The sequence below is a fragment of the Leiobunum rupestre genome, chromosome 1 (genome assembly GCF_980474605.1).
Source record: "Leiobunum rupestre chromosome 1, qqLeiRupe1.1.hap1, whole genome shotgun sequence".
Classification (NCBI taxonomy): Eukaryota; Metazoa; Arthropoda; class Arachnida; order Opiliones; family Sclerosomatidae; genus Leiobunum; species Leiobunum rupestre.
This window is the reverse complement of record NC_143384.1, coordinates 77608767-77634722: the sequence shown is the minus strand read 5'-3', so window position 1 is coordinate 77634722 and position 25956 is coordinate 77608767. Positions and strand designations below refer to the sequence as shown.

General features: G+C 35.3%; 1 protein-coding gene across 1 annotated transcript in view; it reads right to left on the bottom strand.

Moving 5' to 3' along the window:
• Positions 1–6665: 6665 nt before the first annotated feature.
• The window catches only part of LOC149966698 (solute carrier family 22 member 19-like), a 34863-nt gene continuing 15572 nt past the window's right edge, over positions 6666–25956 (bottom strand). The window contains exons 5-11 of the mRNA XM_090153806.1: positions 13959–14130; positions 12038–12185; positions 9047–9135; positions 8070–8281; positions 7814–8013; positions 7588–7718; positions 6666–6860 (exon numbers count right to left, since the gene is read on the bottom strand). Of these exons, the coding sequence (XP_090009932.1) occupies positions 6776–6860; positions 7588–7718; positions 7814–8013; positions 8070–8281; positions 9047–9135; positions 12038–12185; positions 13959–14130 (1037 nt within the window). The 3' untranslated portion in view covers positions 6666–6775. The remainder of the gene's footprint in view (positions 6861–7587; positions 7719–7813; positions 8014–8069; positions 8282–9046; positions 9136–12037; positions 12186–13958; positions 14131–25956) is intronic.

Below are 25956 nucleotides of genomic sequence, written 5' to 3'. Positions count from 1 at the left end.
ACAAAGTTCACATTCCTGAACAAATATTCACTCGTATAAGAAAACATTGAAACGCTTATCCAAGAAATGAACAACGCAAGCCACACCTTCGGAAGGAACAGAAACACTAATCCTAATTGTACGACCAAATCTTTGTTGATTTTTTACCTCCTTGTTAAGACTGTTCACTAAGAATTCCGGGTCAGTTTTCTGAGAGAAGCAAGTTTTCGAGAGTATGGCCACCTGCGCGAACGAATACGAGTTGGTATTTCCGAAACCCACTTCTTTTCCGTTGCCCAAACAAACGGCTGGATTGAACAACAAGTCGGTTTCCTGCAAATGAAAAATCTTGCAGCTTATCTCTTATTTTGAGATAGCCATATACTTTGGGACAGTGTTAGCACCAGGAAACTATATATGCACACCCTAGGAATGTCTATGGAAGACTGTGGTGGCCACAACGATTATCATAGAAGCGGGAATGGAGATTTAGCTCACGAAGTAGTTTGCTAGACTCGGCTCCTAGTCGAAATTAAGCCTTGTCTCGAATAGAAGTTAACTTTTAAACTTCATTCTTTTTTAAACCTTATCAATACGGGATTTTAGACTGAGCTAGAACAGTTTCGTGAAGAACAAATTATCCAAGATCTTCAGAGAGATAACTAATCGGGGTTTCTTAACTTCATTTAATTTAAAGTCTTTTTTCCGAGTGAGTGTAATACATTATGTTTCTTCCTACTGCGCAGCCAACCCATAAATTTAAAAAAAACGCGCAATGTTCTAGAGCCGCTTTCGAAAAACGGCGACCATGAATCCTTGTTATCCTTAGACATTCCGAGTGTACACATTTAGATTCCTGTTAGTACTCGGTAGTCCTGTAATTGCATAACGATAGAATTAATTTACACAAAGATGGTAGTGAACTATGAAATGCCTTAAAAGCATTAGTTAATATTTATGTAAATGATTATGTTTTTAATGAAATTTATATTTCTGTACACTTCATTATTATTATTGTTGTATCTGGAAGGTACAATCATGAATTGATTCAATTCAACCATGAATATTGAACTATATCATTACCATTTCAACCATCTGGGGTCGTACCTTTTGGCATTTTATGTAATGACAAAATCCAATCAGAAGACAGGCGTTTGTCGTTGACCTGATCTTTAAAACCGATTTGGGATTGCGCGTTTTAATTGGACTAGAATACTACTGGTTAGCACTTTCGTCTCGCAGAGTCGCAACCAGAGGAGCCGGGTTCGATCCCAGCTTGTAACAATTGATGAAAACTCGGAACCACTCCTTCCACGTTGAGTTTGCAAGTACTCTCCCCACTGGTTAAAGTGGTTTTTCCCCGAGTTCATCGGTTTACCCGTTCCGCAAAAACTTGTTGAGGTTAACGGTAATAGTTAGTGTAGGGATCTGTTGGCTCGCGTGACAGGAAGGGCTTGTCACCACCCTCCTACGCATTATAACCTGAATTAATGGCATTAAGAGTCGCTAGTATTATTAGCCTAGCCTTTGCAAAAAAAATTGATCATCAAAATAATTTTGGAGCGGTGGCGCGGGACCAACCACGTAATAATGAAACCCCTCCCATTGTAGCGACTGAGGCCAAACTACCTAATTCAGTTCGATATTCGTGGTTTAATTAAATATATTCATGGTACAATGAACCTCTGCACCCACTAATCCGTCACCACTTCTTCTCTTAATACGAGTCTTTACGTGTATAATAAAACGTTTTATCACTTGGTGTACGGAGAAAATTCTGTGTTTTTCGATTATTGAAATATTGCAAAAGCGAGTAGAAATTTAATGAAATTTGAGTGAAGGACGGAATTATTTGTGTACTTCTGATAAACATTTGTCTCTCGGGACATATACACTTTCGGTCGCAGTGGCGTAGCTAAGACAACCTAGCCCCCCCCCCCCCCGCGCAACTCTTTTCTGGGTTTTAGCGAGGGGATGATCACCCCGCGTAATCGGTGTACAGAGCCGTACCTTTGACGGTACTAATGGGATTACGCGTAATCTTGGAAGTCCCTGCCTTTGGCAGTGGTAATCTAAGTGTAATCCGGTGTACAGACTTTCTAAGAGTGGTTAGCCCCTCGGGGTTTAGTCAGGGTTGGCACAATTTTGCCAAGGGTGGAAAAAACCGCGGTTTTTTCTAGAAAAAAATAGTTTTTTTGGGGTTTTTCCACCTATTGTTTTCCTGTTAAAAACCGTGTGGAAAATCGTATTTCCACCTCTTGTGGCAAAATTCTACAAAAAATAAATAATAAAAGCAGTATATTCTTCTGTTTTATTCCCTCTTTTTTTGATCTCTCCTATTTGCAATGACCATATTAGTCACTTAATAGATATATCAATGATTAATTTAGCATGAAAAGAGATTTTTCCACTTTTTTCCGGTTTTTACCAACCCTGGTTTTAGTCGGTATCTAGCATAATATTTGAAAGGAATTTAGGAGCCCCCTGAATCAATGTGACCCTCCTGCATTGCGGGGGCCTTATTTAAGCCACTGTTCGGTCGTACTATATTCGGCCAGCACAATGTTGTGTTTATGGAGCAGCTATCCGGTTGAATAAATACGTGTTGAAGCAAAGTAGAAAAATACGCGGCTTACGTACATTATTAAGGAGCATCTCCGTCATGGTTCCCCATTCTGATTTGTTTGAAACCCTTTCCGCAACTGATTCCAGACTTGAACTTTAACAATTAACAATTACTCGGGTAATTATAGGGCACTTTTTAATTTCTACAAGCGGACGAGTGCTTTAGTATTTCTTAATCTAATGAAGGTGGAAATCAGCTATTTATATCATCTTAATATATATACAATGGTGGCGGAAAGAAAATATTTGGTGGGGTAGAAAAGTAAAAATTCGGGGCAGCCCACAGCGCTCCGAACAGATGACGTATTTGTATGGCCATATTTGCTAGAGATTTTTACGACAATAGAGTAGTGTTTAGCAAATAGCAAGTCTAATTCAGTCTTTAATTAAACCACTTTCTTTATTTATATAATTATATTAATACATTATTATATTATATGTATAATATAATTATTATTTCTGAGGGTTTTGGAAAGTTATAGACCAAAATGTGATTTATGAAATTCTTGAAAGGGCATTTAGGGGGTACAAATACATTGATTGTACCCCCACCTGAAATCTAGGAGGGTACAATGTACCCCTGTACCCCCTATTCCTCCGCCACTGCATATATAACACACATTAATTGCTTAAGGAATTATCTCAAAGTATAAGTTAATACATATTTGACAAACATTACAAGGCATTTCCTGTAGATTTTATGTTTATTGAAATAAAAAAATCTTACGAAATATTGTTTGATGACACGAAGAATCGAAATAAATCATTGATGTTATCGCCCTTGTCGCAAACTTTGGTGGAGAGACAGATGTGCTGCAACTAAAGATAGACTTAATTTTAACTTGGAGTATCCATAATGACATCATTTTAACTTGGAGTATCTATAATGACCTCATTTAAACTTGGAGTATCTATAATGACCTCATTTAAACTTGGAGTATCTATAATGACCTCATTTAAACTTGGAGTATCTATAATGACCTCATTTAAACTTGGAGTATCCATAATGACATCATTTTCACTTGGAGTATCTATAATGACCTCATTTAAACTTGGAGTATCCATAATGACATCATTTTAACTTGGAGTATCTATAATGACCTCATTTAAACTTGGAGTATCTATAATGACCTCATTTAAACTTGGAGTATCTATAACGACCACACACTCTTTGAACTTCACTTTCTTTCTGTTCCAACATTATGAAACCTCTATATTATTTTATGTCACTAATCTGAACTCCTCTGAGGCTCTGATATATTTAATTTAATTAATCAGCGTCGAAGTTTGTAAATTCCCACCATAAGAACATTATTCGGGACCTAAAGCTATCACTACGCCCTCTTTTCGTTGCGGTCGAAAACTAGATACGTAGCGTATTAGCAGACGCTATTAGCGTTAGCAGCCAGTAGTGTATGAACGTTTTACGGTACGTAATTACGCTTATTAGAGATTTATGACGACTGAAATAGATGCATTTTACATTTTATGAATATTTCACAATGTTTTGTGTTTACTCCATGGTTACATAGAGCAACTACGACACCTAGCTTTAAGCATTTTTTTCCATATTTGACAATAGCCGACGCTAGATCAGAAGTGCTGATATTTTGTTTGCTATTACCAAAAGTGACATAATTACCTAAAGTATGACAATCCCTGTACTTTCGTATGCTAAAGGTTTAATGAATGCTCGAGATCGGCCACATAAAAGACTATTTATTGTCTTTCTCGATCTTTTTTAGTCTATGGTCTTATGTCGTAGGTAGATGGCGATAGCATCTCCACAGAACGACGAAAAATTAAAAAAATACACTAACTTTGACCAGTGCTACTTAGTTCCTCCGTTCCTCACTACGAGGCGTTATTTGTTGGTTTTAACTTCCTTCACTCCCCAAGGCATACTTTCCCTTCTCCCCCTCCCAACTTGTATTTCGCTCGTAACATTCATTAACAAATAGGTCCGATTGACACACTTTTGGTAATTATTTCACTTTTGCTATTACCTAGATACTTTAAACTGTATAAAATCAGTATTACCAATTTTTTAAAACCATTTGCATATAGCAGTTGGCTGGTTCACAGAAACCAAATTTACAATTTATCCGAGATATCATATCAGAAAGTAAACGTTACGTTTAATTAATTAACTAACGTGAGATAATGCTTCTTAAAAGTGTCTGTTAAAATCTATAATGAAAAAAACCAACAGAATACAATTCTAAAGTCTGATTTCAGTTTTATTAACGGATTTATATTTAAAAATCAGAGCAGTTAACATATTTCAACATTACAAACGCATTTTACAAGTGCGGTGAACGTGTTTTGTCATCTGCAATTCTGCATGTATGTTATCCCCTACGATAATGACTTAATCCAATGTTCAAATTTGGATCCAACTGGAATCAAGACACATCCAGTTTGTATCCAATTATTTTCAATTGTAATAACGTTGAATTTCATAAATTGTGATAGTATCAAATATGACACTTTAGATCTTCCTATTTTTTTAATTTTAATAAAATTTTGATCCACCATTTTCGTAATGGATCTGCATAAAACAAGAGCAGGAGAAGCACAAAGCTTCCATGCTGGCTGTCAGTTAGAAATGAAAACCACTTGTAGTAAAAGTACTTACTCGTCTTGCGGTTACTCTGAGGTGCAGCATGATACAGATTCAAAACGCAATCGACTAAACTGATAAACGTTGCTACCTTTTATAAGCCGAATGAGTTCTGTATGGAAATTACTATTCCCCTTTTCAAAATATTGACCATCAATATAGGTAAAAAGCATTAGTGAGCGTTAGGTACTGCACTACTGCGGCAGTTTCGAACGCTACTTATGTACCACGAGCTGCGGTAGAAGTTGGCAGTGTTGTATCTCGGGACACTTAGTTTCCACCTATAGACGCTCCAATAAAACCTCTTCAATGAAATTGCCAAGAAGTAATATTTCCGAGAGCCAGCATTTGCAAGTTACTTTCCACTTGCACGGTATGCAAAAAGTGTTTCCTTTTAACCAGGTATTTTTTGTACGTATTAAGGCTTAGCAAAAACACGGCGTTCTATTTACAGGTGAAAAGTTAGGATTATTTCAAAAAGCACTTTATAAACAAAGACTTGCAGGTCCTGGCTCTCGGAAATATTACTTCTTGGTAATTTCCTTGAAAGATGTTTTGAGGTAAACACATATCTCTATTTAGGGATTCATTCTATTGGTAAGGAAATGGCTTTAGATTATATAACTCAGTAACGTGTTATTTTCTTGGGACTTCTGTTACGACTATTTTCGTGTATAGCCTAATATTTCATTACAGACGAAGTTGTTTTTAAAACGGAATATTTCCATTGTAGTCCTATCGATAAAAGGTTTTATATATTGCCTTCGTTTCTTCATTTGTTATTTAATACCCTATAAGGTATATTTGTGCTACATAAATTGTAATAGAGAATAGAATAGACGTAATTCATCCGAGGGAAAGTGTCGTGAAGTAAGATTTGAAATTGCTCAATTGTGGCTTATAATCGATGTCGTTTGGAAATGTGAATTATGGTAAATTATTAAGGGACGAATAAGACATGAAATAATTTTCGTATTATTATCAAGCGTAATTTAATGCCGCGAAATATATCAAATATCAAATCAACTAATTGCTAAATTGATGGGTCTTAGTAACCAATCTATAGGCTTCGTGCGAAGTTTAAATTTTAGTCATAAGTATCGCCGCCTACCGTCCGAGTTTTAAATTAAATATATGAAAGCTGTTTGCTCGTTCAAAATTATCTCTACGCAACAGCTGAAAGTTCAACCGAAAAAGTCGTCTGCTATTTCTTCACATATTTAGTTGACGGATATTAAGGCAGATGGCGATATATTTCCTAAGCTCGAAACCTATATTAGTCAATCATGGTTTTCATTTAGTTTAGTAGTCAAATATGAAAAAAATATAAGATAGGAAGATAAAGTATATTGTATGAATTTCTGCTGACACAGCAAATCAAAAGAGGTAATCACTCAAAAAAATGAAATGTTTTAAATTTGTATTTATTTTTGTAGGTTAAAAAATAGTTTGAATTCTATGATTTACGTTTCTATTAATAATCATAGTAACGAATTTCTAAAGTGGGTAGAAGTTAACATAGTCTATAGTTTTAGATTACATTAACAATTACATTAACATTAGGTTTAATTGATATTCATTATCGTGGTTCTCCTCGTCTTCAGATTTCCTCGACATGTCGTTATTCGCGATCCTAGAACAAATTAAATTTGTTTAAGCTTGTCTTTTTGAGTTACTATTAAAATAGGCCAATATTTGGGAGAATAGACCAAAATATAATTCAGTTTACACGTTTACTAAAAACAAATAAAACAAGTGTTTTTGTACTACGTTTTGAGCTAGGGCTTAATAACCGAAGTGTAAATGTACACAGAAAAATCTGGCGTACATGAACTCTTGCGGTTGGGTCAAAAGCAGTATGGATTCAATTCTTTGTTAAACGATAATCAAACGTTAAGCCAAGACTTTGATGACCTTTTTAGGTACCATTTTTTTTAAACAATCCGACTTAAAACACCCTTGTTAAAAAATGACAACTTTTTTCGGAGGCAGTTCAAATATAATTAAGCAGGGCTCCCAGCGATTTTTTTTTAAATATTATAGGAATTATAGGAAATTTCATAGAAAATATAGGAATTTATAGGAACATTTTAGCCAAAAAATAGGAATTTATAGCAACATTTTAGCTAAAAATAGGAATTTATAGGAAAATTTTAGCTAAAAATAGGAATTTATACGAACAATTTTTTGTAATATTTTACATTTTTAGTTGAAACTAGGATTTCTTGCTTTTATAGTTAGTTTTCTGTAAGCGTCTTTTCAATAAATAAAGATGCGTTTGCACTCTGCATTGTTATTGATTCAAAACATTTCGAAGGAGTTTTGTGAACCAGGCTAACCGTTTTCTACTCACTGTCTACCTTTTAGTCTCGCTGAAGGTGTCTGGTAAGTAAAGATCTTTAGTTTCTGGTAGCATTAATGACAGAAATGCGGGGAAAATCGCCAGTACGGCATATATTGTTGAAACCACGAAGATACCGTGGTAACTGCCCTGATAATATCAAGAATAGTTATATCATCAAGTCCATAATTGGAAAGTGATTGTTACAATTAGGAAATATACAAGCTTGAAGTAAGTTCACGAACCAGTAGATGAATCAATGGAGAAAGCATTTGTCCAAATTTGGCGAATGTTTTAACGCTGCCGGTCATGGTGGTCCTCGCGTTTGTCGGAAAAACCTCCGTCAGATAAAAATGGTAAACAGATCCACTGGCACTGTGGCTAGCGAAAGCCAATGCGCCCAGCGTTAGTTCTAGCCAATGATACGCACTACTCGTAGTACAACCTAAAATTTAGAAGAAACCTTACAAGACAAGAAATTGTTTGGAAATCTAAATTTACCGAACAAAATTGTGAGCGCTATAAAGAACGCGGAGGATAATATTGAACTCATCAAAATGGCTGTTTTCCTTCTGACGTATTTAATAGTTAGAGCCCCGATGAACGCTTGAATGACGGATAATAGACCGAACAAGCACATCTTCGAGTGAAAAGATCCTTCGAACTGCGTTGTAGTAATGACAAATTCAAACCTGATGAATGATCTCGTAAATCTAGAATAAAGGTATGAAATAGATTTTATTAATAATTAATTAATTAATTTCGCGTTTTAAATCACCGCTATGATCTATTTCTGGTAGGGGTGTGCAAAATGTTGGGTTTCGATCGAATACCACGTTGAATATTCCATTCGTCGAATCCAATGGACCTTGAAAATGTATGCGAATGTTCGTTTTTGCTGAGCAAAGAGTCGAATGTTCGGCCAAACTATTCGACGTTTTAAATATTCGTTTTTGCTGAGCATATAGTCGAATGTTTGGCCACACTATTCGACGTTTTAAATATTCATTTTTGCTGAGCAAATAGTCGAATATTCGACCAAACTGTTCGACGTTTTAATTATTCGTTTTGGCTGAGCAAATAGTCAAATGTTCGACCAAACTACTCGACGTTTTAAATATTCGTTTTGGCTGAGCAAATAGTCAAATGTTCGACAACACTATTCGACGTTTTAAATATTCGTTTTTGCTGAGCAAATAGTCGAATGTTCGGCCACACTATTCTACATTTTAAATACTCGAATATTCAACAAAACTATTCGACGTTTCAAATATTGTACCAAAGTATTCCACGTTTTAAATATTAGATATACGATTTTGGTATTTGACGTGGCTAGAGAAGAAATATTTAACATTCGATTCGATCTCCAAAAAATGGTATTAGCATGCACGCCCTAATTTCTGGATTGGAAAATATAGAAACATATCGATTATAGGCGTAGCTAAAAAAACTAAAATAACATTAAACCAATGACGTACCCGATTATCGATAATGAAATGAATACCATCCTAATTTTTACATTTTTCGTTAGAGAACGAAATGATGGTGTTAAATTCCACGTTTGATCCTAAATACACACTTAAATTAATACTTTATATCAAATGGCTAGAAGTATAAAGACAATGGTTAATTTTCCCTGGAATTTTTAAATTTGGTCCGAGTGACAAAACATTATGTCAATTTATAGCACATTTTACGAAATAATTTGGCCTCTTATCTTTTCCGAGCTAAAGGGGGAAGACACACCGTTCGCGCTCGTCTGGCAGGGGGAGATTCACTCTCGGTGGGTGCAGCATATCGTCCTTAAATCGGGAAAACAGTGGAGCTGTAAGAGTAGTCCCAAGGGCGTATTTAAGGGGGGGTTGGGGGTCCAACCCCCCCGAAATGCTGATGACGGGGGGGGGGGGGTGCCTAATAACAATCAGTGAAACTTCCGTCAGCACCCCCCTTGAAATTTTCCCTCAAACCCCCCCGAAATGCTGATGACGGGGGGGGGGGGTGCCTAATAACAATCAGTGAAACTTCCGTCAGCACCCCCCTTGAAATTTTCCCTCAAACCCCCCCCCCTGAAATAAAATCCTGGACACGCCCTTGAAGAGTACTCGAACATCATCGAATACCCGGTCTTTTTAAAGGTCGAGTACTCGAACTGGACCTCGAATAAGTAATTGGAGAATACTCGTCGATTACCGAGTACCAACAAATTGAATAGTCGGGTACCCGATTACTCGAATAAGCTGCTCTCTAAACTCGTCGAGTATTTTTTTTCTATACCGGTTGCTTCAAAGTTCAAAGAGGGGATTTTTCAACTTTTTGGGGGCAATAAACGGTACCTTCAAAGTTGTGGAAACTGTGGTTCATTTAAATTAAAGGAATACTTTTCAACATTGAAAGCTACTTTATAATCATTTTAAATTTAATTTCATAATTAAAAAAACCAGCACCTAATCAAGTACTCGATAACCCCACTCGTTAAAAATATTACTTTTTAGTTGCTCGACTCGAATAAGATAAAGTTTGCCCTTAATCAATACTCGATGAAAAAAAATTTGATACTCGATTGCCTAATACCACTACTCGCACAGCCCTAGAAAACAGAGGCGGTGGTATCGTTTGCATCAGTGGCGTAGCCAGGATTTTGTTTCGGGAGGGGGGCACACCATTGAAAAAAGTAAAAAAAAAAAAAAAATTGTACGTACGACCATACGTTTCGGGGGGGGGGGGCATGTGCCCCCTGTGCCCCCCTGGTTTGCATGATATCAGTTAACGTGCATTCATTCTGGATTCTATATATACATATTATATTTAATACATGTATAAATATCTTTAATTGAGGGAAGTATAAAATGGGATTTGTCATAATAGAGTATTTCCAGTGGTACGAGGGCCACCAAGCTCAGGCCTGGTAAAGCATTAATTCCGGGGACCCATTCGATTGGAAATAACGATACAATTTCGTGGAGAAACTCGGGATAAGGATACTTAGCTGTTGCATACACGGGCCACATAAGTTGCAGGGGCCCGGTTATTTCTACTGTCTGATCTGAGTGTTACTATCGGGAAAAAAATTGTAAAGTATATACTATAATTAAAAACATAACGATAATTTTCAGGGAAACCACGTCACTGCTAAAAATGTAATTCTTTTATTATAGCACATTTTAGCTATTGGTACGAACTATTGGTACGAGCTATTTGTAAGTTTTTAAATTTCTTCAAATTTGTTTAGGGTTTAGCTTTTTTATCCTTTTTAATTATGGACTATAATTCTACTTATTCGCGTATTTAATTATTTTATTGCACCGCCTACTCATGTAAAGTGATAAATTATTTTCTCAATAATTTTGAAAGTATGACGTACTGTCCCTGGGCAATATTATTTATTTCGAAAAGTATTTCAAAAGGCAGCAGGGATTTTACTTAAAGGGCCACAGAATCGTTATAATTTCGGAAATAGGGCTTGGAAAATGCCAAATTATCATTCGTTGCACGAGCTATCACTAGGTACGGAAGGGGAGGAGTGATCTGAAATTTGGGACGAATGTTTCAAATGGTTCTGTGGCCCTTTAAAATTGCACGAATGCTATTCATTTTGTTGGCAAATTTTTTATATATGTTAATATTCATTTAAATTAAATTGTTTTAGTGTCAGTTTTAGAGTGAACTCGAGAAATGCTATCATGTTCTACACCTATATTATTTAATTAATTGCAACAACTGATTTCGGTTTGCAAATCGATTCATTCTTTAGCAGAACTTCTTCGTGGAGGGAGAACCGAGAGAGAACGTCAGATTTGCAGCGCCATTCTTCGTTGGCGGGAAAATTCCGAAACTAACGTCCTGATTGGCAGAGTGGAGACGATTGTTTCTCGCCTATCGTGCAGCTGGTCGAACTGATTAAATATTTGATACCAGGAAACTATATAGGTATACACTTGGAATGTCTAAGGAAGATTTTAACGGCAGTGATGAAGCTCGTAGAAATGGTCGTGTCTTAAAGCGGTAAAACTCACGAGAACACTCTCGCGCCTCGCTACCCTAATTCGACGAAAACTCGTCATTAAGCCTAGTCATGGTTATTATATTATTAGCTTACCTGATTATCTCTTTTCTAACCATGCAAATACCTGAAATTAGGTATCACTACGCTTCTTTCGCGAATAACATTATAATTACTTCAAAATATTAAGTACGATAACAAATTGAGGTTTTTAAATCCATCATTTAATAAGCTTTTTTTGCGCGGGAAGATCGCCTATTTGTTACCATGACGACGCATTCTTTTCGCGTCAAACCTCGAGCCAATGAATTTGAAATGTCGTGTTACGTCTTACACTTGACGTAGTTAAGCCCCGCCTTATTCTCGACGCGCTTTCGTATCACCGTCCCAATGGAACCTTATACATTCCAAGTGTATACCTCTATAGTTTCCTGTTGATACTTATAATTTGCACTATAAAGTTAATTACCTCATCGATTTTATACCGTAATCTTCCCATTGTGTCCTCAGGTTCAGCTATCTCTAGATTGTTCACTTTATTGATAGCTTCCAAACATTTCCAGGCTTTTTCGTATTTACAGACGGACAGCAGCCATCGTAGAGACTCGGGAATGTACCTGCCGAAATATAACGTGGTTTTATCGTTTCACCAAGAAAATGTTTTATTTATACCATAAGTTTATAATAATGTTCCTTAATTATGTTTCTTTGTGAAATATTTTACTGAGAGCCATTCGTGAAGTGATGTCATCGCGGGAGATAATCTCCCTCTGGTGAGGCCCTGTCAAAGACTACACGAGACGCGACAGTGAGAGGACATGAAACCGCGACGAAGTCCACTATAGAGTCTGTGTTGTAACTGGTTTTACGTAAAACCTTTGCAGTTGAAGAATAGGAAGTCACATACTTATGTGAAAATATCATACACTTGTGTTTATACTTAAGGAAAGTGTTTATCCACCTCAAGGTATGCCAGTATGTGCCTCTCCTTAAGTGTCAATGAAATTGGTCCGGTATCCCATTAGTTCCGTAAATCTTGCGACGCCATAAAAACACACACTGACTATGGTGTCCTTTCATATAAATACATTCTCAGTTGTGCCAATTAAAGGGTCTCAAACATTTACAATAAATATTGACATAAGTAACGTAATAGTGAAATTACGACACGGTCATCGGAAGAGGAAATTCGTAACACCCTACTAAATTCGTTGGTAAGTGACTGCCAGGTTGGTGTGATGGCGATAGCCAAATTTGAAAATAAATACTTTCACATACGAAGTGGGTGTTTATTAATAGCCAATTTTATGTTCCAATTCGATAATTTATCATTCTTTTTCGCAAGTAAACAATGTTTTACTAGTTAAAACGTTTCAATTTCCGATAAGCCTCGGCTGATCTTTCAAACAGGCGAAACTTAATAGTTTCAAAGAACACAAACATTTCGCGACAGTTCTCAGTTCTTAGTCAGCTAATGATTTATATAATATGGTTATTAACGAATCAGATGATCATATAAAATTAGTGTCATACTTATTTTCATATGTTACTTATGATATAGCTAGGTTGTCTCTCGTAACCCGATACTGAAGTGAAGCGAGCTACTAAGCATATATATGGGTCGTCTAAATATTACAACCCATTTTTCCCAAATAACTATTTTCCCTGACAAATACATCAGGTCACAGATTTATTTTTAAAATTCGGATTTTGGTTGGATTTAGGCTTTTTTTCGGCTTATTATGATGTTAATATGAAAATTTTATTTAAATCGATGGATAACTAATATGTGTTAATTTTGATCAGCTTCACCAATTGATTTAACATGTCGAATTTTAAATTCAAATATTTCAAACCACATATTAAATTTTAAAAGTAAGGACTTAGCAGTTGTTCTGGTCTTCTAATATTCAAAATAATAAAATACTAATCAATTATCCTTATACCCCAGGCACCACTTTAGGCCTAAGTCATCGAGCGACTTTTAAGGCCATTGATTCAGGTAGATGGGTTACAATAAAGGTGGGGAAAAAGTACCCTTCATGCCAATGAAATCTATTTTTTTTCTTCTAAATATCCCATTAACTTATATGGTGCGGCTTGTACTTGAAAAATCAAATTTTAATTTAAGTATTTTACTAATTACAAAAATTTCATTCGATTCAGTTAAAGGGTCTCAAATTCGTTTAAATTTTGATGGTGGGCCTACGGAATAACATGTTTTGGGAAACGGGAAGGTATGCCTGGGAGAAAGGGAGGAACTACATGAAATTCGGTCAGAATTTTTAAAACGATTTGTGGTCTCTTTATTGTTTACTGTGCGTACCAGCGTGACATACATTTCGCCATTATCTGCACTATCATAAATTTAGATAAAGAGCTCACCTCACCTTATTTGCAAACCCAGTAACAAAACGTTTATTGGCAGTGTCGTGACCAAAGTGAAATATTTCCAATTGACGATGGTCCAAGAAACTCCCGACAGAAAAATGATTCCAAAGCCGTGCGCAATCAGTTCCAAATTAGAAACGAACCTGAACTTCGGGCCGACGAATTCCAACACTAAACGAGAAAACAAATCCAGCTAAGATAATATTTTCCATTTAAAATCGACCTCAATAAACGAAGAGACAGCTCACAGCCAAGTGAACGAGAAGACCAAGGTCTTTTGATCAGTGTGGCCAAGTATAAAAAAACAAACCTCCATACTCGTGAGAAAAATCCTACCCTATACTTATCGAAACACTACTAGAATGTGTTGAGGTTGGTAATTCAAAAGTTGTAAAGGTATCAATCAATGACAGAATGACACATGAACGCCATTTTTGCATTATAAAACTGGTTTTGTACGGTGGTCACAGAGTCTGACTGTCTCCACGTTAAAATTTTGCGACCTCCTTTTGAATTTTTGCTTCCAACTATCGAAACCTCCTATGAGAGTCTACCTCCTGTTATTCCTCCAACGTTCCTAACTTTCTCCTAGAAATAGATGGAAATCTCCTTACTTAGCCCAAGTTTTGATTCATTCGGGTATTTTCGAGGGCGCTGATCACGAATCTACCGCCTGCCAACCTGAGGAGTTAGGCATTCTCGGTTCAAGATGGTACCTGGTCTCATAACACCAATCATGTCATATCTCAAAAACCAGTTGAGGGAAAATCCTATTTTAAGCAACATTCGAAAAGCAATAGTTTTTACGGTACCATAAACCCGGGGTGCCAAAATGGGCGATCTTTAGTAAATGGTGATCTCGACCTTGAAAATGGCAATCACGACCTTCAAAATGTTTAACTCAAAAATATACTGAAATGGTATATTAAAGAATAACTGCCTTCAAAATGGCGATTTATACATTCTAAATGCTGTTCTTTTAATTTGGAAATTTGGGCACCAATGGTATGACAATATCTCCAGTTTAAAGCCATTCCACTATCAACGTCAGTTGTATTTTAAAACGTGTATAGTTATGATCTTTAAATCATCGTCACTGTATTTTTGAGCGTAGCTCTCTTAGCAGCGAGTTCAATGGGAAAGTTTTGTCCGTTCGTCCGTCCGTCCGTCCGTCCGTCTGTTAATAAGTTTCGAAGGAGGGGGGGGGGGGGCGCAAGATAAAGAGGCCTGGTATGAGCCACGGGTTGCGAGAGAGAGAGAAAGCGAGAGGGTAGGGGGGTGCTAGACGGGGATAGGAACGGTCGTCCGTTAGTAAGTTTCAAAGGAGGGGGGCGGAAGAGAAAGAGGAATTGTATGAGCCACTTGTTGCGAGAGAGAGAGAGAGAGAGAGAGAGAGAGAGAGAGAGGGTAGAGGGGGGGGGCGCTCAGCGGGGATAGGAGCGAGTTGTACGGGAACGTTTTGTAGAGAAGTGGAGGGGGGTGGGGGCTCTGATAATTCGCAGAAATTTCGCAATATCTCGAAAACAGTAATTGATGAGGGGAATCCCTTCGAGGGTTTTTTTTATTGAGAGATAGGGAAACTGGCAATGGTACTATAGGCAAAGTCATTGATATTATCTATATTTCCACCGATACTCGCGAGTATTTAAACGAGTTGCCACTTTGTGTGCTTGTTAATTTTCCAACATACATACTCAGGTCCGTCGTTATACAACAATCTGATACCGATCCCACCAGACACCGTTTCGTTTAAAAAGGGGGCAGCCACTTGTACTCGTAAGCAATTCCCACTGCAACTTGCTTACGCAATCAGCATTCATCGTTCCCAGGGCTTAACACTTGAGCAAGCAGTTGTTGATCTCGGACCCAACGAATTCGCTCTCGGCATGGCATACGTTGTCGTTTCGCGCGTAAAAACATTGGACAGCATAATTTTCGATCCCAGATTTAACGTAGAACGACTTTTGAAAGTCATTAGTAAGACCGGGCTAGCTTTCAAAAAAAAGAACTGGAGAGGCTGAAACTACTTTGATATGAATGTCATAAAAATAAAAGTTATTACCTTAATTTCTTTAAATGTGTGTTCAATATTTGAATTATTTATATTGTCGCTAGCTCATTCCGCTCAGGTTTTTGTCAAAAATACCCGTTGGGGTTTTGTGACGCCCTAGTTTATGAATAATATAGGCTTGATTAAATTTATTTTGCAATCTGTTGAACATCATAATACAATAGTCTTCAAATCATGGCAATACCTAGAGGCCTGCGCCCAAATATACTGGCGGCGGCGTCTTTGGCGTGGCCAAAATGACCGGCGGCGTACGCCGGCGTTTGTATAAATTTTAGAGCTACTTCTTGTAGCGACAGTTTAAAAAACACGCGACCAGAAGGGCAAGGGCAAATTCCAACTCGTACTAGTCCTTCCATGGACCAATTAATGTACTTCGCACAGGGACGACCCGTTCCCGAATATTTGCTTCGGGCGAATGTTAAATGTGCGCTCTGGTGGCCGAGTTAGGAACACACTAACTAATGATAACCGGGGACGAAGGAAAAGGGGTTAGGGGAGGGAAAATACAAATGTAGCTCAGCAGCTGGAAAACACGTGGGACTGGCTCAATTTGTAAAACGTTTCTTTTAATGTTTTAATGTGCGAAGAACATTAATTGGTCCATGGTCCTTCCGAGGTCACGTCAAACGACAACCAAAGTTATTCGCAGTTATGCCGGGTCAAAATTCGGTTGAAGGCTCGATATTGGCTTTTTATTTTTTTGGTCGTGCTCCACGATAACGCTCTGCAGTGGCGTAGACAAGGAGGGTTCAATGTCAACCCCCTGGGCCTACCTTGACTATACTAAATTGACACCCCCTTCTCGACACCCCTCTTAATATTAACATTCTTGGACCCCCTTTGACGAATTTCTGGCTACGCCACTGACGCTCTGAGCCTTCCAATCAGAAATAAATCCGAGTTACGAATAATATGATTTTTGCTGCCGAAGGTTATCATCGCACGGCGAACATAGATTGCTATGTTATTTTCCATTTAAATATAATTTAAGGTATTATTATGTGATTTTATAAACGTATTGAACGTCTAAAATGCAGGATATCAAATGCCTTATTTATTGAATTTAAAATAAAAAAATATAATCAGTCTCGCATTGGCCATTGAGGTAACCTGCCCGATGGCGTGGATCCCATGGACCGTTCATGAAGTGGGCCTCCGTAAACATGGTAGCGTTATAGTTGTTAAAGCTGGGATCCTTAGTCTCCTAGCAACCAAAAAATATTAGACCCAGTCCGCCACTGATTAATATAATGCAATTTTAGAAAACATATCGATAAACCTCAGCAACCTTTAAATTTTAAGAAAATTAAAATGTGGATAAGCCTTGGTTATATTAGTGACTCTATCTATACACTCTTTTTTTGGGAATTTTGCTGGGCGCGTTCATGTTGAGTTCACCCCCCTTAAGTCCCATTCTCCATATCCTGGGACCAAAGACCCGAGCCTAGACCCCCCACCGGTGGTTCCAGGTAATGGCCGACTAGTGGGCGGCCAAAAAGAGGGGTCGAAAAGTCCGCGAAAAAGAGTGTATAGCCAAGATAGCAATGCGGGAATCTATTGACGCTAAGTGAAAATGCTATTACTCTGCGTCGACCGAAATCCGAAAACCAAAATTTGACGATCGACGTCGTGTTCAAATGTAGTTATTTTCGCGTAAATGAAAACCAAGCTTAATACCAAAAAAAAAAGTGTATAAAGAAAAAAAAAGAAACGGCGGCTCGCCGTTCTTTGTATCGGCGGTGGCGGCGGCGTGCGCCGATTTTCGATCAATCGGCGGCGGTGCGATCGGCGCGTTCAAAATTATCGGCGGCGGCGGCGTTTAGCGGCGGCGCAAGCCTCTAGCAATACCTGCCACTAGAGCCGCTATGGAAAGTTTAAAATTAAAATTTTGTTGGAAATTGGTTGAGACACTAGCTCCACAGCTTGCGCGATTTTAAATGATAGTCGTGGATAAATAAACGTAAGGATATTTCACTGTAGAAAAACAAAAAAATTATCTATCACCTCGTCACCTAGTGACGTCACGTTCAATATCAAATGGGAATTTAACAAAAATTATAGATTTCGCTACAAAGCCATATCCGGTGGCCCTGGATAAAAAGAGTGGAATTAAATAAAACGAGCTACACTTTGTTTTGAGATGTTAACCAGTGAATACCTTTTTTTAACACTAGGAGCGCTGTCCGAGCCCCCCCCTTAAATGTAAAAAATCAGCGGGATATTTAATAGTTTTCTATGGCGGTAAATTCAACTAGTTAATTGAGTTTTATAAGTTAATTGCTAAGCCTAACCAAAGTTTTTTACAGGATTCAAGTTTTTAAGTTTTCAAACCAGTATTTGCATTTATTTTATCAGAATTTTAAATAAACAACCACACTATTATTCATATTATTTAAAAAATAGTTTTATTATTCTTTAAATTAAGTTCACATTTCTCAAACTTTAGTTTTAAAATATTGCCAATTTTTAAGATTCAAAAATGCCCACAACAAAAATTTGTTGTGATCCATTCTGTGAATCTAAGAAGAATATCAATGTATCATTTTATCAGTTTCCAGTTGATGAAAATTTATGCAAATTATGGACTAAGAACATATCTAGAAAAGTTGAGTGTAAGGCGAGCAATAGATATATTTTCAACTCCTGTCAAAGCGGCTTTGGAATACCTAATGAACTACCAAAGAAGTCATCCACAAGCGCACAGTTTAAAACAACGGGTTCAACTATCACTTATATGAAAGTTATTCAAAAGTGGTATGACATTCACAATGTAGCCACTATGAGTCTTGGATACAGGTCCAGAAATCAGAACAAGTGTCCATTCTTCTCTGTTAATGACGAGAGACTGGCTTGGCTAGAAAATGATTTTCCTCAATATCTAGAAAAAGTTCAAACCAACTGCGAGAAGAAAATATTGAAAAGGAAACACATGAATCTATAGAATAACTTCATTGTCTACAATATCTTGCGTGTCATACCTCCTAAAATCTGGTTTCCAGAAAATGAAAGAACTTGTGTATAAGCCTCTTTCTCGAAAAGTACTTCCAAGTTTCCATCACTATTTTCATTCATAGTGATCTTCCAAGTGACAGTTAGTTAATTAATCCATTCCAGTATAAATTATCATTATATGTTAACTCATATTCCCCCTAGTCAACACATGTACATGGACGTACCTTAGGGTGTTTAAAAAAATGCAAATATCGAAATGTTTTGGTGCACATTGATTTTCTCGCGGTTAATTTGAATTTAAAACATGGATTCCCTCTCCGAAATAATTCATGTACCCAAAATTGGACCGCAAGTTTTTTTCTTTTTAGGGGAAGCTCTATGGGAGTTTAACATTACAATAAAGCTAATAAGTCCAGTTTGGGGTACTTTTGGTTCGAAATGGGGTACATAGGGCCGAAAATGGTGACTTTGGTCGTTTTTAGGGTACTTTTGGTCTATTTTGGTCCATTTTTGGGTACATCAGAAAAAACATCAGTTGGAAAAACGAAGAGCCTTATTTTTTTTCCACCCATCCCCAAACTCTAAAAATTTATTGCTATAATTTATTTATCGCTTACGTAGGTATAAAATAAGATAAAAACCACTTACCTATATTTTAATTTCGGTAAATTAAAAATACTTAATTAATGTACTAAGTTACGTTTAAAAGAACCATTTGTAACAATTCCAATATGTAAATATAGGTAAAAGGATTGAAAAAATACTTAAAGTAAGTGGTTTTACTGATAAACTCTAAAGGAATTTAACTTTAAAGGGTATCTTAGATTATTGTTTTTGATTTTATTCAAGTTGAAAACGTATAAAGAGTCCTTCAAAGTACTATAAAAGGATTTTATTTACGAACTAAATTCATATTTTCTTCAAACTTTCAATTCGCTTTTATTACTATTTAAATACGGTAAAATAGAATTCTAATACACAAATATAGTCAGAAAGATACTATCAAACACTAAAATTAAAATTAAATGAAAATTGTGTGGATAAGATTTGTAAATATAATTTTGAAAATAATTACTTTCACGCTTTATTTAACCCCACACTCTCGATCCAGCTCCCTACTATACGTGCCCATTTATAAAATCAAAATTGAACCGTCATGAATAATCCATATAAACGTAAAAGACGCGGGCGTCTTGAAGTCCAAGTTTCGTCTCCACTGAAATAGAAACAACAAGAGGAAAGGGTCTTTCTGGTGACCTAACTTTTAACATTGCTGGACGTTTTATATTTATTGTGTTCTGTTACTTATAGTCATATGGATTTCCATTCATTCGAGGAAGTTAGTGAAATAGTGGAAGAGTATAATAGGACGTGGTTAGATATACAAGAAATAAAAGGGCATTTGGACGAAATGGAAAAGCATTTAAAAAGTGGGAATTGAAGTTAGATGAAGTTTGTCAAAGGGAAATTGTACTGAGAAATAAAGTTACAGATATAAAACCAAATACAATTGGATTGAAAATATTGCAAGATAGTTGGAAGGGAGCAGAGAAGTAAAGGGATAATATTGTATGTCATTGATTGGCTTAAGACCTGTTAAATAAAATATAAAATAAAATAAATTATGAAATAAAATAAAATATAAAATGAAATGAAATAAATATGGACGTATAGGTAATTATTTATTAATGGTTACTAAAATTATTCCCCTTTAATTTATTCTATAGTACATGTATCTTTCGCTCCACGTTCAGATCTAGCAATACGCAACGGCGTCGACGTTATGGCCTAAAGTCCATTTTTCAGGTATTAGTAAGTATTTCATACAAACCAACTTCTAAGTTAGAAGAAAATATGAATTTAGTTTGTAAATAAAATCCTAATTTTTTTATTTAAATAGTACTAATACATAAAATATTTACAGACAGTTTAACGTACAACATTAAGACGGATGATGTTTATAAAGACATTGAAGTTCATAAAAACCGCTTTGACTTCTCTGATTATCCACCTTCGAATTTCCTTCATTCTGATCAGAATAAAAAAGCTCTCGGCTATTTTAAAGACGAAACAAATTCACAGTTAATTCAAAGCTTTGTAGGACTTCGTCCAAAGCTTTATTCTATTAAATTGTACGGGGAGTCTAAGACCGCTGAAAAGATAGAAAAGGAGTTGCGATTGGGGAAATCTTTAGAGTCAATTTTAAACCATAAAAAGGTTTGTAAGGGTGTTGCCATGAACGTTATTAGAATCGTCATCCGCCACGAAGACTATGAACGTTGTCTTTTTAATCAAGAAACCATGTCAGCCAAGATGATGCGTATAGCTAGTTTCAAGCATGAGCTATTTACTTTAAATACTAGAAAACTTTGTTTATCACCAAATGATGATCAGAGATATATTCTACCCGGCGGGGTTCGTACCTTAGCGCACGGTCATAAAGATATTGAAAAATGATAATGAATGCTTGTATTTATGAATATATAAAAACTGCTATTGCTATAAATTGTAAAAAATTATTTTATTGAATACATTTTGCAGATAAACTCTTTAATCATTTTATCGTTTACATTTTTATCTTTCTTAAACCTAGACACAATGTTATACATTTCTATTCCTTTACACCTGTTTATAGCAAAATAGATACAGAATGCTCCACACGTATTACTAGAATTACTCTGTAATTGATTAGAATTAAAAGTAACAGTTTTACTGTTTCGTTCAATAAAGTCATTAAATTTAAAATAATCTGGCGGGTTTCCAAAGGAATCCAGGTATTCACTATTTTTATGTTTAGAAAAATATATTAGAACCCCGTGTTCTCCAGGTTCAGCACTCGTATCGGTATTTACAACAAATAGAGAAGGGAATATTTTTACCTATTTAGGTAGCTTGTCAGCCGCGAACACGCCTCGAAATATACTTTTAGTACTTAAATCTTTTTCAAGAATTTTAGTTATCTGTAGCGAATCCATTAATTACTGTAATCGAAAATCACGTTTCAATTTTTATCAATTTCAATCAAATTTTGAAACTCAGCGTATATTAGAATGGAAATCGTCTCCGGTAACGGTTTTGCAAATTTTAATTCTAATCTCAGGTTTCTGTTTTTACAAGATGCAAGTGATTAGCGTTGTTATTAAGATCCAAGGTATCCAAAATCAAAAAGCAGGCTTTAATTTTCTATTTTTGTTTGAAAATAACGAAAACTATACAGTTTTTTAAAAGAATCTCCCAAATTATACTAACTTTTAACAAAATATCCCCAATTATAATAACTTTTAACCAGGTATAAAAATGAAACGATTCAAAATATCTACAAAACTCAATTTTCATAAATAGACAATAGTTTTAAAATTAAGTTGGCTTATGATAAAAATTAGAATAATTTAGGAAATTCTGTTAAAAATTAGTAATTTTAATATTTTTATATTTTTATATTTTTTATTTTATTTTATTTCATTTTATTTTATATTTTATTTTACATTTTATTTAACAGGTCTTAAAGCAATCAATGACATACAATATTATCCCTTTACTTCTCTGCTCCCATCCAGCTTTAACAGCCACTTTAGTATGTAGGCACTTAATGATACTAAAATGGAGCTAAAAATTACACTTCAAAACACTCGTGACATTTGTCAAATATTCCCTAACGTAGTTAAAAAATAAAGTGTATTTCATATCGCTTTTTAAAACACTAATAATTATTAATTTAATTAAACTCATTTATAATTTTTATAAATTAACTTGAAATATCGTATAGCCGATAAAAATAATATAAATTTATTACAAAATTTAGGGATAAAAATGAAAAAATTCAAAATATCTACAAAACTCAATTTTCATAAATAGACAATAGTTTTAAAATTAAGTTGGCTTATGGTAAAAAATTAGAATAATTTAGAAAATTCTGTTAAAAATTAGTAATTTTAATATTTTAATATTTTTATATTTTTATGTTTTTATATTTTTATATTTCTATATTTTTATAAATTTTTTTTCATTTCATTTCATTTTATATTTTATTTTATTTCATATTTTATTTTATATTTTATTTAACAGGTCTTAAGCCAATCAATGACATACAATATTATCCCTTTACTTCTCTGCTCCCTTCCAACTATCTTGCAATATTTTCAATCCAATTGTATTTGGTTTTATATCTGTAACTTTATTTCTCAGTACAATTTCCCTTTGACAAGCTTCTTCTAACTCAATTCCCACTTTTTAAATGCTTTTCCATTTCGTCCAAATGCCCTTTTATTTCTTGCATATCTAACCACGTCCTATTATACTCTTCCACTATTTCGCTAACTTCCTCGAATGAATGGAAATCCATATGACTATAAGTAACAGAACACAATAAATATAAAACGTCCAGCAATGTTAAAAGTTAGGTCACCAGAAAGACCCTTTCCTCTTGTTGTTTCTATTTCAGTGGAGACGAAACTTGGACTTCAAGACGCCCGCGTCTTTTACGTTTATATGGATTATTCATGACGGTTCAATTTTGATTTTATAAATGGGCACGTATAGTAGGGAGCTGGATCGAGAGTGTGGGGTTAAATAAAGCGTGAAAGTAATTATTTTCAAAATTATATTTACAAATCTTATCCACACAAATTTCATTTAATTTTAATTTTAGTGTTTGATAGTATCTTTTTGACTATATTTGTGTATTAGAATTCTATTTTACCGTATTTAAATAGTAATAAAAGCGAATTGAAAGTTTGAAGAAAATATGAATTTAGTTCGTAAATAAAATCCTTTTATAGTACTTTGAAGGACTCTTAATACGTTTTCAACTTGAATAAAATTAAAAACAATAATCTAAGATACCCTTTAAAGTTAAATTCCTTTAGAGTTTATCAGTAAAATCACTTACTTTAAGTATTTTTTCAATCCTTTTACCTATATTTACATATTGGAATTGTTACAAATGGTTCTTTTAAACGTAACTTAGTACATTAATTAAGTATTTTTAATTTACCGAAATTAAAATATAGGTAAGTGGTTTTTATCTTATTTTATACCTACGGAAGCGATAAATAAATTATAGCAATAAATTTTTAGAGTTTGGGGATGGGTGGAAAAAAAATAAGGCTCTTCGTTTTTCCAACTGCTTTTCTGATGTACCCAAAAATGGACCAAAATAGACCAAAACTACCCTAAAAACGACCAAAGTCACCATTTTCGGCCCTATGTACCCCATTTCGAACCAAAAGTACCCCAAACTGGACTTATTAGCTTTATTGTAATGTTAAACTCCCATAGAGCTTCCCCTAAAAAGAAAAAAACTTGCGGTCCAATTTTGGGTACATGAATTATTTCGGAGAGGGAATCCATGTTTTAAATTCAAATTAACCGCGCCCCCGGTCAATCCACGCCTCCCAGGTAATCCGCGCACTATCTTCCCGCCAAGGTTATTAAGTATCATACAACTTACATAATTTCAACTTATTTCGTACGATAAAACGCGATCGAGATATTCGTTTTAAGAAATACTCGTGAGATAGATTCAAGTGCCAAGCGTACTGCAATGATATTAAAATGAAGTTTAAAAATATTTTCATTTTACTTTAACAACGAATATTCCATGACGTCAAAACACTCTTAAATTCAAATTAACCGCGTCCCCCGGGGAATCCGCGCACGCGCGCTATCTCCCACTCAGGTTATCACTTTTTACATCATTTCAACTTATTCCGTACGCTAAGTCTTACTCGAGATATGCGGAGATAAATAAACAAGTTGGCCTGAACATAATATGTTGATATACGAAAAAACAAATCGTCGCGAGAAATATCATAAATACATTGAATTTTCGATGATTTTACCACCATTTAATATTTATTACTTATTTAAGTTTTTATAAGGTTTATTATAGAAATAAGTACCGGTACACAATAAAATATTTCGCAGAAAGCCCCACTAAACCAGGTTATAACTGCTGAAAATCACAAGTTAGGACCTGGTTTTGTGGGGATTTCTGCCAATTATTTTATTGTGTACCGGTACTTATTACTATAATAAACCCTGTGTAAATTTAAGTAAGTAATAAATATTAAATATTTCGTTCAGTTAAAGTATTTGAGTGACATAATTATTTTTTGCTTATAAATGGGTTTGTTTATAATGGTAAAACTTTAGCTCGTTGAGGCAGTCCTAAATATTAAAGAATTTACGTAAAATTTTTCCTGTGTCATTTTCCGACCAAAATGAACGAGAAAATCAATGTGCACCAAAACATTTCGATATTTGCATTTTTTTTAAACACCCTAAGGTACGTCCATGTACATGTGTTGACTAGGTGGAATATGAGTTAACATATAATGATAATTTATACTGGAATGGATTAATTAACTAACTGTCACTTGGAAGATCACTATGAATGAAAATAGTGATGGAAACTTGGAAGTACTTTTCGAGAAAGAGGCTTATACACAAGTTCTTTCATTTTCTGGAAACCAGATTTTAGGAGGTATGACACGCAAGATATTGTAGACAATGAAGTTATTCTAATAGATTCATGTGTTTCCTTTTCAATATTTTCTTCTCGCAGTTGGTTTGAACTTTTTCTAGATATTGAGGAAAATCATTTTTTAGCCAAGCCAGTCTCTCGTCATTAACAGAGAAGAATGGACACTTGTTCTGATTTCTGGACCTGTATCCAAGACTCATAGTGGCTACATTGTGAATGTCAGACCACTTTTGAATAACTTTCATATAAGTGATAGTTGAACCCGTTGTTTTAAACTGTGCGCTTGTGGATGACTTCCTTGGTAGTTCCTTAGGTATTCCAAAGCCGCTATGAATTTTCGACGATTTTACCCCCATTTCACCCCTTAAATCCCGGATCCCGATCCCGAACCCAAACCCGAACCCGGGTTTGACGCCACACCCTTACTTTCCTTCTACTGGTTCAAGTAAAGTATTTAAGTGACATAACTGATTTTTGCTTATAAATGGGT